The sequence below is a fragment of the Parus major genome, chromosome 3 (assembly GCF_001522545.3).
Source record: "Parus major isolate Abel chromosome 3, Parus_major1.1, whole genome shotgun sequence".
In the NCBI taxonomy this organism is placed as follows: Eukaryota; Metazoa; Chordata; class Aves; order Passeriformes; family Paridae; genus Parus; species Parus major.
This window is the reverse complement of record NC_031770.1, coordinates 28,965,778-28,982,687: the sequence shown is the minus strand read 5'-3', so window position 1 is coordinate 28,982,687 and position 16,910 is coordinate 28,965,778. Positions and strand designations below refer to the sequence as shown.

General features: G+C 37.7%; 1 protein-coding gene across 1 annotated transcript in view; it reads left to right on the top strand.

The window, feature by feature from the left end:
* Window positions 1-16,704, top strand: part of KIF6 (kinesin family member 6) — a 147,630-nt gene extending 130,926 nt beyond the window's left edge. Inside the window, exon 16 of the mRNA XM_033512618.1 lies at window positions 16,499-16,704. Within this exon, the coding sequence (XP_033368509.1) occupies window positions 16,499-16,704 (206 nt within the window). The remainder of the gene's footprint in view (window positions 1-16,498) is intronic.
* The last annotated feature ends 206 nt before the right edge of the window (window positions 16,705-16,910 follow it).

Here is a 16,910-nt window from a genome sequence, read left to right as displayed (position 1 = left end):
CCATTATGATGGCAGTTTTGGAATCTGTTTTTTTAGATGCTACATTTTGATTTTTGGAAGCAAGGAATTGAAAACACAGAAAAACATCTGAGTTTCTAAAGATTTTATTTTCTTAACTACTTTGTCGTCGTCTGCAGTTTCTTCTTTGTTAAAAATATCATTGCTTTGCAGGATGCTGCATCTTATTTTTCTGTTTGGTTACAAATCATTCAGATTTAATATATTTCCATCTTTCCATGATGAAATATAGCTTACTTTCATCCTGGTTCTGTTCAGGTTCTTTTTCTACCACTTCAGGCCTGATTTCTATGGCCTAGTTAAGCAGGGAACCATAGAGCATAATCTAAAATAGTGTGGTCTCTCGCAGTGTCTTCTGGAAGATCTCTCTCAAGGTGCTGTAAGACAGAATAGATGTCATGACTTTCACACAGGCCTGGAAGGTAACTACCACATAGTAACTGGTTACTATACTCTTGGGGCACAGTCAATGCTGTGAATGCATATTACCGTAATTTGTTTTCTTGTCCTTCGAGTAGCCAGTTGGATCATAATTTAAAGCAGAGCGATGGGAATGTCTTTTTCTTTCTTCTTTGCACATCAGTGAAAGGTTCATGTTAATGATTTTTTTTTTGTTTGCTTCTTCACAGTGTTCATAGTGACTAATCAATTAACTACCCTGTTTGTAATCAACAGATCATATTTTGATTCACATGATTTTTTTTTTTTTAATCTCAGAAGTCTCTGCAAAGTGAGCAAGGCTTAAATTGTCTTGAAGTAGTGCAGTTATGTTTGCTGAGTGTAATTCTAGCAACCATGATTAGGTAATTTATAATATAATAATACTTTTAGCTGAATGAAGAGTCTCCAGGAAGCTGATGGTAAGATGTGCAAATAAGAAGGAAAAAAAGACAAAAATACTAAGTCTATTTAAAAAGCCTGTAAAGTGGTATTATCCCTTTCTGAAAAAAGTAGAGAAAGTCTGTCTTTGTTATACTTAGGGTCGGCATTGTACATGTTATAGGTCCTAACCCTAAGCAGAACAGGAAAAATCAGCATTTTCCAAGGCTGAGGATTAAGACAAGAGGGAGGTGCCAAAAAGGAAGATGTGAGGGAGCAATGTTGGGAGCAGTGCCATGCTCCCTTTGGCATGCCTATTGTAGCTGCAGTGCCCCTGGAGCTCTGGGTTTTGTGGCTTTTTCAAGCCTAACCCTAAGAGGAGCAGAAAAATCAGAGTTTTTCAAGATGAATTTCCATCTTGTGGGTAGTGCCAAGGTGTGAAGGGAGCTATGTTGGCATTGGCATGCCTTTTCTAGTTGCAGTGCCCATGGACTTCAAGACTGTGTGGTTTTTTCAATGCTAACTCTAAGTGTAACCCTAACCCTAAGTAGAGCAGCAAAAAAAGCTTCTTGCCTGGTGGCCCAGGACATAAATTGCACCAAGAAGAAAGCTGTTGAGGGAGCAATCTTTAGGAAATGGGGTGTTCCTTTTTCTAAATACAATGTTCCAAAGCCTACCAAAATGATACCCACTAAAACCTAGGGGAACAAAGTAAACAAGAGACAGAAGACAAAGTACAATGGGGGGGGAAAAAAAAAAGTAAAACAAAGAGAAATCAATAAAATGGCATGGTGTGACATAAAGGGCAGAGAAAAAAACCAAACACTGCCAGATTGATCCTCATTGAAATCAGAAGAATTCTTCATTTCAGGAAAGGAAATGAAATCTTGAAAAGAGAAAAGTCTGGAAAGGAAGAATTTCCTTTCAGGAAAGGAAATGAAGTCTTGCAATTTCAATGAGGATCAATTCAGCAAGATTTGGTCCATATCCCTGCACTTCATGGCATCCCATGCCATTTGATTGTTTTCACTTTGGTGAAGATTTTTTTTTTCCTATTAGCCATGGCATTTCGTTAATTTCTACTCCTGTCTTTTCTGTCTTCTTGCTTGACATTTTCCCCTGATTTTGGAATTTCATTAAGGTTAAATTGGGCAAGTTTTGGCCTTTTTCACTGCACTTCATGGCATCCCATGCCATTTTACTGTTTTCCCTTTGGTGAATATCTTTTTTTTTTTTTAATTAGACAAGTCATTTCATCAATATCCTCTCCTGTATTTTGTTTGGGTTTGTTCCCTGGTTTGGGGATTTCAGTACAGTTAATTTTGGCAAGTTTTGGTCCTTTTCACTGTACCTAATTCATGCCAATCCATCTGCTTGTAGTCACTCTATTTCCAAATTTTCTTCTTTTTTTCAATTACATTTTATTTGATCATATCTCCTTTCCAGAGTGTTTGTAACACTTTCTTTTCTGTTTTCAAAATTTCATTTTCTTTCCTGAAAGGAATAATTTCCTTTTTTTTCAAAAAAAAAAAAAAAAAATTCTTCACCAAAGGGAAAACAATAAAATGGCATGGGATGCCATGAAGTGAATGGAAATGGATCAAGGCTTTCCAAATTGATCCTCAGTGAAATCAGAAGATTTAATTTCTTTTCCTGAAGTGAGGGCTTTCCTTTCCAGAAAGGAATTGAAATCTTGAAAACAGAGAAGAAATTGTAACCAACACTTTGGAAAGGAGCTATGATCAAACACATTTTGGTTTTTTTAAGCCTTTACCCTAATCTTGGCAGAAAATGAGTATTTTTATAGGCACAGGTACCCAATACATGAGTATTTTCATGGGGTAAAGTGTGGAGGGAGCAATGTTGGGGTAGTGCCATGCTCCCCTTTGCATGCCTTTTCCAGTACAGTGTCCCTGATCTCTGGACTTTCAAGTTTTCTCTACGTTGGCATAGCCCTAACCTTAAGGAGAACAGTATAACTGGGCTTATTGTGAGACTGAGGTGTCCAGCATGTGGGTGGTGCAGGCTCTCTCCCTTCAGAGGTACACCTAGGTTTATGGCAGCTGTAGCAGAGCTGTCTGTTCTGCTGCTGCTGCAGCACAGTCATGCTTTGGCCATTTTCAGAGAGAGGACACATGTCATTGCTCTATCTTCATCATTCCTTAGCTGGTATAGGATTTTTCTTATCTGATCTGGTAGAAATGAGACTGACAAGATAACCAGGCAGTTCTAGTAGCTTTGTTGCAGCCTTTTTCCTTTTTCTGCTTCTCCTTATAAGAAGAGGATACCATCTTTGGTACTATAAAGTAGTCTTTGCAGCAGCACTTAGCAAACTTATTTCAGAAAGTAGAAGTCTTTTTGCTTCAGGGGACAATGCATATGTTAATGGCAATGCTAAATATTGTGTGTTGTTTCAGAGTTGCTTGCATATGTTGGTGTTTACTTTCAAACAATAGCAATGCCTCAGGTTTACAGTGTATATGCTGAATGGGTCCTCAGAATGAGAAAACAAGATTTGTCAGATGACTTATTGGGAAAATACCAAACTGAACGAACTCATTTGAACAGCTCTGTTATGCTCCCCTGGTGTGCTGTTCTTTAAACAGAAGAACCTTCTTAGTGGAAGAATCACTCCAGGCTCATGATGTTAATGTTTTCTTTGGCTCTGAGTTGGAATGTACATATGTAGGAAACATTTTCATTTTCTAATTATTACAAATTATATTCTGTTCTTTACAAACAGAATTATTTTTAGGGGAAACAATTATGCTCAGGCAAGTGAACATTTTTTACTTAAGGTTTCACTAGAATAGCTAAAACAAATTGACTAGGCTCATTGGATTTAATAAACCATGACTATAAACTTGATAAAATACTCAGTAACAGATCTTCTGCCTGTCAGCTGTCTTTTGACTAAAAATAGTAATTGCTAGATTGCTACACTTCATTTTGGTGTTTATTAGGCTATTTATTAGGCTACAGTATGTTATTGGGATCAGAGCAGATGGGGCCAACTGAGTGATGTTATAAAAGGTGTTTTATTGCACAGTCCATGAGTCTCATGGAAGGGTGAAATAATGCTACATTCAGCACCATTACCTTGGAAGCTGACTAAATTCTAGTTACAATGTCTTTATAAACTTTCTAAGCAATCAACAAGTTACACGAAAGCTCACCACCATCTTCACAAACTAATCATCAATTGCTTAGTCTGACATGATACTGCCACAATGTCTTTTTTTTATCCAATCATATAACACTACAGAAACTTACATTGCTACATATAAAATTTCTTATTAAGTCTATAACAGGTTATATGTTAAACTTCAAAATCTCTATTATTTTACTTAGCATATTTATTCACTTACATAAAGCATATTTCTAGTTGCTTAAAACATATTTCTACTTAAACTACAGGCTTCTATTCTTCATGTTTGTATAGCTTTGTTGTTCTAAAGCTCCAAGCCTTTTTCAAGGTCTCAGGTCAAACACTGTATCCATCTCTATCTCTGGGCCTGTATGCTCAAGGCTCTGAGATCTCTCTGTGCCTGAATTTCCCACAGTATGTTATGTCAATCTATTATATTTGCTCTTTTAAAGAAAAAATGCCAGGTGATAGTTGATGCTATATTATGAGGTGTGTGTTAAATCCTACAATCTTTTGTACAAAAAGTTCTTGATCATAGAATCACAGAATATACTGACTTGGAAGGGACCCATCAGTATTATTGAGTCCAACTCCTGTCCCTGCACAGTAAAACCCCAAGAGTGACACCATGTGCCTGAGAGCATTGTCCCAATGCTTCTTAAACTCTGTGAGGTTTGACGCTGTGACCACTTCCGTGGGGAGCCTGTTCCAGTGTCCAGCTACCCTCGGGGTGAAGAACCTTTTCCTGATATTCAACCTAAACCTTTCCCAATGCTGGGCCTGATGCTCCCAGAGAATGTTTGGCCCTGCTGGCTGCCAGGGCACTGCTGACTCATGTTCAAGTTTCCACAGACCAAGACCCAAGTTCCCTTTCTGCAGCACCGCTCTCCAGCCTTTCATTCTCAATTATATACAGACAGTGAGGTTTGCCCCACCCCAGGTGCAGAATCTGGCACTTTGCCTTATTGAACTTCTTCTAGTGGGTGATTGACCATCCCTCTAATTTGTTGAGGTCTCTCTGCAGGGCCTTCTGCCTTCAAGGGAGTCAACAGCTTATCCCAATTTAGTGTCGTCAGTAAACTTAGTATTCCCTCAAGTCTTGCATCCAAGTCATATATATCTTTAGTATTGGATGGCCAGAGATTTTAACAGTGAAAAATCAAACCTTCAAATTCTAGAGAAGCAGACCTCAGCTTATTCAGAATAGTACTGTCCAAGAGTGATATTCCTTCCTGAGCAAAGAAACAGAAATATTTTTTTTTTCATATTATCTCATGGTGGTTCATTTACACATCTATACAGCATTCATGCAGACTTGTAGCACAGGCATAGACCTACACATACTAAAAGACAATAGCTATTTTTTATTAAGCAAACTAGTTCCTAAATCATGTGATGTCACTACAGCTGGTTGTGAATGTTGCAGAAGGAATGCAGTCAACAGCAATTAGCTGTAATATGAAGCTTTTGTCATGCACTTTATTTAAGGCTGAAGGAAGATGCCTTTTCTGAGCTGATTATTTAATTTATATATATATATATATCAATTATATTGATATGATATATATTATATATAATCAAGTTGTGTTTTAAATTTGCTGTGCAATTCAAGAAGCAGACTTAGGCTTATGCACAACAGTGAATACATGCAGTATCTTCACAGGAAGCTATTTCATATTTTACTGGGTTGCTAGTATATGTCTGACACTCAAGGAGTCATTTCTTAAAGATTTGGTACATATATTACAAGTAAATCTCCATCAAAAAATGTGTCACACACTCATGCTTACTCTGACTTGTTTCCATCACCCTGAAATGTTTTTATGCATGGCCTCAAAACACAGTGGCATATCTAAACAGCTTCAGTAGGGTTTTTTATTTTATTTTCTTTTTATTTTTGTGTCATATCTGTCAGATTCTTAACATCAGTCTGTCTCATCTGACCAGAAGTTACACAGCAGTCTGTGCTCAATGCCAGGACAATTCCTTGGGTAAGAACAAAATTTTAAAAGTTTCTGAAACTGAAGTATATTGTGAGCTCTGGAACACTAATTTTATGTTGGACAGCTCTGGCCAGAAGAAATGTCACAAAATGAAACTGGACATCAAATTGTTGTATAGAAATTACAAAGACATGAAGGCAATATTGTAACAGATAATAACCATGTTTATCTGAAACTTGGATATAGTCACTCTCTGCTCAGAATATTAACTGACACCATGTATTATTACCAGAAAACTTGTTGGGGGTAAAATCCTTTGGTTTTGACTTTGTTTGTTTGTGCTTTTAAGGACTCTTTATTTTTTTTTTTATCCTTCTTAAGTTTGCATATTTGAAAATGTGAAAAGGATAGGAGCTATATACAAAGCTGTTTCTCTATTTTCCTTATTCTTTCTCTTCACATTAATTTCAAAGAAATAATCAAGAGATAAGCTGCATTTAGTCATATGTGCATCCAGAGTACTAAATTCACAGACTATGGCTCCTTATCCATATGGCATTGCTTTTCAGTCATGTTTTTTGGACCAGTTTAGTGTTTAATTCATGAACAAATAGATGTCATAAACAACAGAAAAAGTTTCCAGATGCACATAATTTCTGTTTCATTTCTAGTATATGAAGATACATAAACAGAATATTTGTTCACTTTGGACAATACCTAAAATAGCACTCTGGCATCTAAGGTACAGCTTAAGTGAAATTTAGGTACCTGAATTCAGGAGAGCTATCCAGGGAAAACAAAACCAAATAAATCCCCCCCAAAAAAACTGTTAACATTATTTCCTGAATGCAACAAACTGCTGTTGCTACAGCACATACAGAAGTATGCAACTTTATTGGCTGAGCTGCTTATCCCCTCCACATGGAATATCCAGACATAATATGTACTTCTGCTGAAGTCCCTTGGAATGTGCTTCCTGCTGTGTATCCATGCATGGATAAAAATGCCTGGCCAGAATAAGTAGTGACAGCCAACCTTGGGACATTAAAATAAAGGTCCAAGCATTTGTTTTTAAGTTCAGAAAGCATCCAGGTTCTGATTTCCAATTTCAAGGAGATGCTGAGCTGCAGTCCACAGCTGTTAGTGTTTTATGTTGGTTATCCTAGATGTCCCAGTGTTGAATATCTGGATTTTTATAAAAAGTGTTGAAGTGTTCCTTCGGGAACTCTATTAGAAAAACACTAACACTAACACTATTAGAAAAAAAAATTAAAAAATTTAAAAAATAAAAAATAAAAGAATAAAAAAAAAGTGGGATGTGGGATATGCTGTGGAAATGCAGGCCAAACAATAAGCACTTACAGAAATGTCCTTCAATCAGAAAGTGTAAGTCATCATCTTGTGAGGGCAAAAAAAAGTAATCTGTCCAGAATTAAAAAGAACATGAAGAAAAAGGGGAGGAGACTCTGGAGGTTAGAAGTAAATTCTAACCTAAATAAATTCTAAAAATAGAAATGGGTTGATAGTTTAGAGGACTGTATACTGAGTAGGTCAATTAACGACAAGATTATTGAGTCCAACATTTAACCAACCACCACCTCCTCAACTAGACCATAGTGCTAAGTGCCATGTTCAGCTATTTCTTGAATGCCCCCTAGGGATGGTGACTCCACCACCTTCCTGGACATTCCATCTCAATGACTGAATACCCTTTTAGTGAAGAAATTCTTCCTGAGAAGTCAAGTACATTGTCATCCCCTAGCAATGGCTGGCAGAGACTGCTATCTCATAAGCTTTCTGTCTGTAAATTTGATCATGCTTGAAGCTATTAAATGTGACAGTAAAACCTTTTATTGTCTCAACTGAGTATGTCAAGGAAGGGAACATGTCCCAGTCAGATTTTTTAAATAGTAATCTCAAAATATGCAGTGTCCTGAAAAATGTATATGTAAAACGCAAATAGTAAAATGTATCCATTTGAATCTGGGATATATAAATTCCAAGGAAGGAGATTATCTTGGGAAAATGGTGTATTTCAATATGTGTTTGGTAATGTGCTGAGTTTAGGCTATGTTTACAACTATCAATTTGTGGAAGTCAGGGTTGTGCTTCAAAGTCTGAACCTGTTGTCATTTGACTGATGAGTTCTATTAAATCTCATCAGCTTCCTTGCTCCCAATGGTCTGGCCCATCTCTTTGCTGGCAATTACTTTCTCCAATCTTTTCTTCCCAGCTGGCAAAAGAGAGTGTTTACTTTTATTTCAGACATTGTAGCTCAGTCAATGACAGTGTCTCAGCTTAAATTGATGTTGTGCTAATTGATCTTGTGCTAATGTGCCAAATCCTGCTGCTAGAGCAGCCAGAACATGGGTAGACATTTCCTTCTACACCCTCTGCTGTAGAGCAGTGACCTTTGACAGCAAACTTTGAGATGGAGAGGAGGGAAAGGGAAGAGAAGAAAGGAGAGGCAGTAAAATCTTAAACTGCTGCAGAAGGCAGAAATTTGTTGCAGCAGGTTATACTCTATAGCATTTTACCTGAGGTATTGTCATACATATATTTTTAATGCTGATGAGGGCTGTATTTCACACCTGGAAAAATGCATGTGCCTCAGAGAGGCCCTGAGTATTGCAATACTATGTTTTCCTCCCTTATACCACTAAGAGATTTCTGAAAATGAGAAGCTATCAAATTACATGGGGATTTGGCCAACCATGTATTCTAAAATAAAGCATTTCCATCAGACATAGATTTGAGCCAGATTAGTTTACTAATGCAGACTACTTTGTCTTTGCACATTGTCCTAATAGAGCCAACTGATACGTTTTTGCCATTGGAGAAGGACAAAGTTTGAAAAGAAAATTCAGAATTTGTCCCAGATATTTCTCTGTGTCAGAGAAAGGCTAAACGGTTTATTTGCTCTTAGTGCTGCAGTATTTCACATTGGAACAGAGTATTTTTTTTATTCCATGACTTTTCTTATCAGATACTTTCTATCATAGACTATGTTCTCATACAATTTCATCACCAGATTTTAAAAAATATTCTAACATATCTGGTAAGATTTCCTATAACTATCTCTGATCTTCTCCATTAGAGAAATTGTTCCATTTGAATATCTACACTTGGATTCAATATCTCCTACTTCCGGGAATGCTTTGTAAACTGTTACAACTCTAATCTCAAGCTTAGTTAAAAATATATCTGTACAAGGCTTGTGGAACTTCTGTGATTGCTCCCCTCTTTTGGCTGCATGACTATTTTCTGAATATGCATCTTTAATTTCTGCTTATTCAGCAGGACTTCCTATCTGATTCAAGTGGATACATGAATCGGATTTAACAGTGTTGAGGATTAGGTTTCTTTTTTTTGTACTTACCGATTTTTTTCCCACAAGTTGCTAGGAAACTAACTATTGTGTACTTATGAGTGCTTAAGAAAAACAAAAGATTGGCCAAACTAAGGGGAGAGGGGAGGGGTTACCTGGAGATTTGGACAGGCAAAAAAGACGGGGGCTGGGGAGCTGCTAGGGCTCTTGGTCTGGGTTTCAGAGGAGGATTGGCAAGCTGTTGCTTGCTGGGAAGATAATTCACTGTCACTGCCAGAATCCAGTCCTGTACAGCCTTGTCCTTTTTGTGTGTGAGCCTTTGCTGGTAAGAGCAGCTGTTGGACTGAGAGCTTATTAACACTGTCTCACTAAATGAGGGACCTATCCCCATCTGCTCAGGTGCCAGGGATCTTGGGCTCACCCCCCTCTGCCCTGCTTGGAGCCGGTCTGCCAGTGTCCTGGTCTGCCACTGTCCTTTTCCCACTGCTTCGTTGGCACTGCTACGAGCTTTTTCTGCACTGTAGCCCCGCATCTCCTGCCTGCCGAGGCCTCCCGCTGTTCCAACCACAGCTCAGGAGCTTCCGATACATCTTGTCATACACCCTGGGATTTTTGCTCATTCCTGCCGGCCCAGCTTGCTGTTCCCGTAAGTCCTGCTGGAACACCGGGATCGATTGCCCCAGGGGGGTTTGTGCAGCAAAGCCTCTCTCCCATCCTCTCTCCTCCCCGTGCCCGCGCCCCAGCGGCCCCTGCAAGCGCAGGGGAATCACCGCACCTGTCCGGTCCCCTGGGAGCACCAGTGCCCCTGCCGGCTGTGCCCGGAACTGCATGGAGGGGAAAGTGCCTGCAGCTGAGAGAAGGTGATCACTGGGTTCCTGCTTCTGTTAATGCTATGGTTGTTGTTTGTTTGCTTTAGTACACATACTAGTAAAGAACTGTTATTCCTATCCTCATATATTTGCCTGATAGCCACTTAATTTCAAAATTATAATAATTCAGAGGGAAGGGATTTATATTTTCCATTATAAGGGAGGGTCCTGCCTTCCCTAGCAGACACCTGTCTTTCAAACCAAGACAAACAATTCCAGAGTCTTGAGCTGGTCTTCATAGCTGGGTAGTAGCTGAGTCCAACACAGACATAGGAACATTGCATTACAAACAAAACCCCCACTTATTTCCTGGTTTACACCCAGCTGGCAAAAAAGCACCACACAGCCACTTGCTCACTCCCCTCTGGTGGGACTAGGGGAAAGAATTGGAAAAGTTAAAGTAAGGAAACTCATAGGTTGCTATAAAAGTTTAATGGGTAAAACAAAACCTGTGTGTGTTCAAGTAAAGCAGAATATGAAATTCCCTCACTACCTATTGACAGCCAGGTGTTCAGCCATCTCCAGGAAAGCAGGGTTTTTTTACTCTTGTTAGTGACCTAGGAAGACAAATACCATCATTCCAAATGCCTCTGCTTCATTCTTGTTCCCCCTAGCCTTTTTAAGCTGAACATGATGCCACATGGTGTGGAATAACCCTTTGGTCCATTGGGGTCAGCTGTTCCAGCTGTGTTCCATCACAGCTTCTTGTGCACCCCCAACCTATTGACTGGTGTGGCAGTGTGAGAAACATGGAAAGAAAACAAACAACATCTAATACCATGTAGCATGATTAGGGACCCAAAATCCCTGGAGGGTGAATTCCAGGAATCAGATGCCCTGGATGTGTAAGAGGATGTTCCGCTAGATATTTTATGTAACACCCAAAATGATTTAACAATGAAAAAAGTGAAACATACATCATCATTTTTGAGGTGTGAAGGTTTTAGGATCTCCATAATGAAAGGATGTATTAAGATAAATGCAGGCTTGGAAAATGTAAAAAAATAGAAAAGTACTAAAAAACAACAAGAGATGAGAACCCATTGACAAGGGCTTTAGCCTGTCAGTTTGTGAGTTAGCGGTCTTTGAAACCTCATAATAGCATTATACTGAGGATCTAATAAAGAATAAGAGAATTTTTAACACCTGTAATATTGTCATAGTAGAGACAGACAATGGCACCTTTTTTTTCTTCCATCATAGCCCAATCTTTATTGCACACAGCTTATATTTATATAGTTATCAGAAGGCACCATGTTTAATTCCAATTGGTTAGGAACTCAGTTTGCTGGTTGGTAATGGTGAGTGTACATATTAATCAAAACTTTTCTCTCTAATAATGTTTACATACTTTTTCTACTGATTCTCATGGAATAGATCCCTTGTTACTACAGCTACACTTGTTTTTCTCCGCAGTAATAGTTTGATATCTTAACAAACTTTTCATTCTCAAGATGTATTTGCATGGGAACTTACCAGGCTAGCTGCTAGCTATACTTATAACAAGGCCTGTACCATGATTTTACAAGGCCTTTCTTTTGTAAGGTTTTACCTATATGTGACATAATATGGACTCAAACAAAACAAAAAAACTTTTTTTAATCAATGGGTTTTTAAAATTGTAACATACTCACTTTTGTATTGTCCCAAAGCATATGCTTCAGGTCAAAGCATTCCTTGTCTGTAATACATTGGAAGATAATTTCAGATCCTTGAAACAGTCTGGAACAACACAAAGACAAGAACTTAAAGGACAGCCATATTATTCAAGTTATGTATTCTGTCATATTTAGTCACGCTATGGGATACTTTCCTTTGCCTTACATCACTCTTCGTTAGATTTCTCAATTCCATTTTGTCTTCTCCATCTCCCTCCTTGCTTCTGTCTCCTCTCACAAAGCCAGAGTTCTGTGTTACCAGTTCATCTCTTTTCCATACCTACATGTCTCCAGAAATGCAGGCCAAAACCAACAGATTTATCACAGCCTTAATGACAGCTGGCTGCATGCTGAGTGAATTCTTAAATTCCACCAAAATACTTTTCTTGCCAAAACATGTGGAGTTGCAGGAGTCAACGTTTTATTGGGACCATTATCTCCAGATGAAGAATGACTCTGCTGGAAAAAATATTTGATATCAGCTAGAGACTTATTTTTAGCTTCTTGTTTGGTGAAACTTCAGAAAATATAATTAACCATGTGTTGAGAGATGTTCTCCACATTCTAAATTCAATTTTTACAAACCACATTTAAGCATTACCTTGTCCACAACTTTACATTTGGAATCAGAAGACATGGTGGGTTTTTTTATGAGAATGTGATTCTTCATATTTCTTTGAGTATATATGTGTGTTTATGGAGATTGTAGGACAGGCAGAACTAAAGACTGAAATCTTCCTCTTGTTTATATGGGAAGATTTGTGCAGGCAGCAGTACTGGAATCATCCCCTACTTCTGTCACTTATGAACTCCAAAACCTAGCATTGGAGCAATGATGTACTCAGAGGCAGAAAAGTAGAGTAGAAACATTCATTCTCTGCTACAAGTATTTATAGTGAAATAAAAACAAGATTACTTTAATCAAAAACATGCACAGAAAATCTTAAGGGTTTATAAAAAAAAAAGAGCTTCTAAGTGAAAACATTTTTTTTTTCCCAAATGAAATTGTGAAAAACTAAGTTCACTCTCCTGGTAAAGTTTAAAAGGTTTTATAAAGACAATAAGAGACACAGAAAATAAGCAAATAGTAATGGCCGGGTGCATTGGCGCTCTGCCAAGAGCACGCCTGGTGTCTTGGAAACATCCTTTATATACTATTTCTGCTACATGGACTTCGTGCATATTCCAACTTTTCTGGGAACTGTTTTGCATGGCCACTCCTTGGGTCTGCCTTTTTAGAGCAAGCACATTTCTTGGTTTTGCAGTTTTAATTCCTTTCTTATCATCTTTTGATTTGGGCTTTGGCTCCTTCTTCCACAGGTGGTGAGTGTTGATAGCAGCCTGGGCTCCATCATCTGTTCACTGGAGGTTATCCTGCCTATTCAGGCAGGACCTGAACCTAACACCTAAATTCTTCTGACCTATGCCTAAATTCTAGCTAATAGCAGGAGAAAAAGAAAACCACTACATTCACACAGCAAAAGCTATTCTAACATTATACATATAACATTCATCTTTATACTTGTGAAAAGCCAATATCACAATATGTATTTATAACAAAATCTAAACAGTCAAATTTCAAATTGGATTAAAACAAGTTGAAAGATTAAATAATTTCTGTCTGGCTAAGTCTTGTTATGGAATGATTGTCAGGTGACTCATGATATCACCATGTCCCCTGAATCAGAACTTGTGTTTGGCCTACTTTTCCCATAATGCAATTTCAGTTTCTCCCCATGGACTTTTTTGGTAAATGAAGTTCAGTTTCTGCTGCCCTTAAAAGGCAGTTTGGACTATGTGAATTGTATAAATGTCACCTTTCTATTTCTATTTAAAGGAGAAAAAGGAAACTATTTTGCTAGAAGAATGGTAGGGTTGGAGTTTTATTTTTCTAGCCGATAGAGAAATTTTCTTTGGTTCCTCTCTGATTACAGGTGGTCTGATTCAAACTTCTAATTCTTTCACAAAGATGCCAAGTAGAAGAAGTAGTTTTCTTGCAGAATCATGGTCCATGTTATGGGTGAAGCAGAAGTGTACAATGGCTAGAATGAAGGGAGAGATTAACATTTGGGACACTTTCACACTGCTGAGTGGTTTGACAAAGCTCGCAATACAAGTAGAGCTTCTACAGCCTGTGGTTTCTATCCTACCTATGTTCAGAGTAAACTCTATGTAATTGAAAGTCAAGCCTTTTGGCTATAATTTAAAACCCAGTGAAAATGTTCTTGTGTTTCCACATATTTGTATTGATGGCAAGCTGTAGTCTGTCTACTTGATCTTACTCTCATTGACTTGTGTGGCCTGCTTTTTTTCAGTTGAACTCATTGCCACTTGAAACACAAAACATTTATATTGCTGATGATCTGTTAGTAGCAAAGTAAAAGAAGGAGGTATAACACCATTATCAGTGGACAAGACTGAGAACTGTATGTCACCCTTATTTTCAGGTGGCTCTTGATCAAAAGCCTGTTGTCCCTACTGGAACCATATTTTTCAAACAACAGTGGCAGTTGCCTTTTGCAGATCAGAGCACTTGAGAGAGTTTCAGAACCCTTACACAAAGATAAATGCATGGATTGTTTCTGAGGCACCTCTGTTAATGATAACCCATTGAGATGAGTTTCAAGATAACTACAAATTGTTTCATGGCTGTCTCATGGCTCAATATTGAGTGAGTAATGTCACACTGTGTGAAACAGTGCAATAGAATACAAGGATCTAAATAGTAAGAATAGCAAAAATAAATTTGAGGAGAAAGTAGCATGTTTAACCACATTTCATTGAGTATTGAAATCAACTGACTTGCTTTATATCACTTTCAAAGCAGAAATAGCATGAATGTTGATCATTCAAACAGTTTTTTATCATTAAAAATTTGTAATCAAGGGTGTTTTTTCTATAGTTACAAGAATCAACTTATTTAACTGAATGTGGCTCGTTGGTTGAGTGTTAGTATAGCTGAGATGGAGGATTTATTTTTTTTAATAGCAGGGTTAGATGAAGTTAGCTATTTCACTTAACCTGTTTCTTGGTAGATGAAGGCTTTGCTAATTTTACAAATTACATTCTCCTAATTTTGCAGGTAATTTTAATTGCAGAAAAATTTGGCTTAATTAAAAATAATTTGAAAGAATAAAACTTTCTCTGCAGAAAAATACAACTCAATGTCTATTTTATAGTCAAGAAGTAGGTAGGGTGTTATTTTTGTTTTCTATAAACATTCAGAACAACAAAACTTGAATGTTATACTCTAGTGTATTGCAAATAATACATTTCCTACAATGTTACTAAATACTTAACAATTATTCTTGTAATTTCCAAAGAAATTCAATTTGTTATGGTTCTTTTGTGCTCACAAAACAATCTAATTCTTATGACCTGTGAATTTAATTTTTTTTTTATATTCTCTGGTTAAGCATTTACCAAATTTTAATGACTTAATTTGGCTCTGATTAGCTTCCACTCTTAGACTTCACTTGTAAGAAAAATTATATAATAATCCCGTCCCCCTTCAGAATACATTTACTGCTGAAATTCTATATTTAGGGTTATGTTTTTCCTTTCTTGGTTCTATTAATGTCTTTGAATAATGGCTTCCTATGTGGGTATTCAAATTATTATTTGAAATTATTGGGAAACTGGCCCATTGTTGTAGATCAGGTGGGAAATTGATAAAAGAAGAATAAAAGTGAATTATATGGGGCATGGGAATCTAACTAGGAATGCTGAGATAATGGTATTGGTTAATTTTTGATTGAAAACCAATGACATCTACACATTGAGTCCTGTTGAGTAGTTGCCGTGATTTTGGAATGGTACTGCCCAACTCAGTGCCCCCACCAAGGCTCTCCAAACCACACACTGCTGTCCCTCACTGCCCCTTTCTCCCCTTCCCTTCCCAGCTGTGGTGGGATGGAGAGAATTATTGAAGGTAAGAAAGGCAAAGATCACAGGTTGAGATAAGAACAATATACTGGAAACAGCAATGAGATAAGAAAATTAACAGTAACAGCAACAATGTCAATGACAGAGGGTACAGGAAAATAAGCAATTCACACAGAAAACCTCCCCAATATTAGGCAATATAGGATGGCTCCCTCTGCCATGTTTACTTGACCCTTTGCCTGAGAAGAATGTCCCTTTCCCCTTACCTAGCAATGATATGAGGTAGAATAACCTCATGGTCCCCCCCCAGCTACTGAAAAAGTTAACTCCAGCCAGAACCAGGACAGCAGTAGAACTTGCAGAAGCTCTAGTACATGGGATATTTAAAACTGAGCAGGACAGATGAGGAAAAAAAAATTGATTTGGGGGAATTGCCAATTTTCACTGGAAAAGGGGTAGACTAGTGACTACTATCTGGTAAGTGCCTTTAAGTCTGAATAAATACTTGGAATTCTGTATGTCCCACTTGGACTTCTTTTGTATCTAGCAGTAGGAGATCATTATCTTGTGAAAGTGCTTGACAGTAAATGCCTAATTTTCAGTCTTTCTTACTAGACAGTTAAATCTCAGTATATGTAGAGTCACATTGTGCCTACTTGTTTACTTGCAGTGGAGAGGAGAGAGCTCAGAAATCAGCTTGTCCCATGGATCACAAAAAAACCTAAAATTGCCCAGCAACTGAGTAGTTTCAAATGGTGGGAAATAGGTAATGACTTAATTGATTTTTGACTCTTTGAATTCTAATTATTTGCATTTTGTGTCTTTTACAGACCATCTGAAAGGAAAGATCATGCAGAGGCAGATTCAGAGAGCAGCTCTAGGTAAGAGCGTAACATTTCTAATAGATTACAACAGGGACAACAAGTTCTCTCATAGGGCTGAATCTGTTTCGGATGCAGGTTGCATTTTTTATGACAGTCTTTTTACTGCAGTATTTCTAAAACAGTCCATGCCACAGAAAACATGGACTCTATGAACTTTGCCTGAAATTTGACTCAAAAGGCATCTGATTTTATATGTGGTGAGAAAAATAATAACAATTCTTACAGATTTAGGAGTTTGGTTTCTGATTAGTCTAATCAGAATTCCCATTAACTGACATTGATTTGTCCTGAGGCTGATCTAGTAGCCATGTTGCCACAATCTAACATTCTTTTTAATTTTTCTCATGGCAAGGGTGAC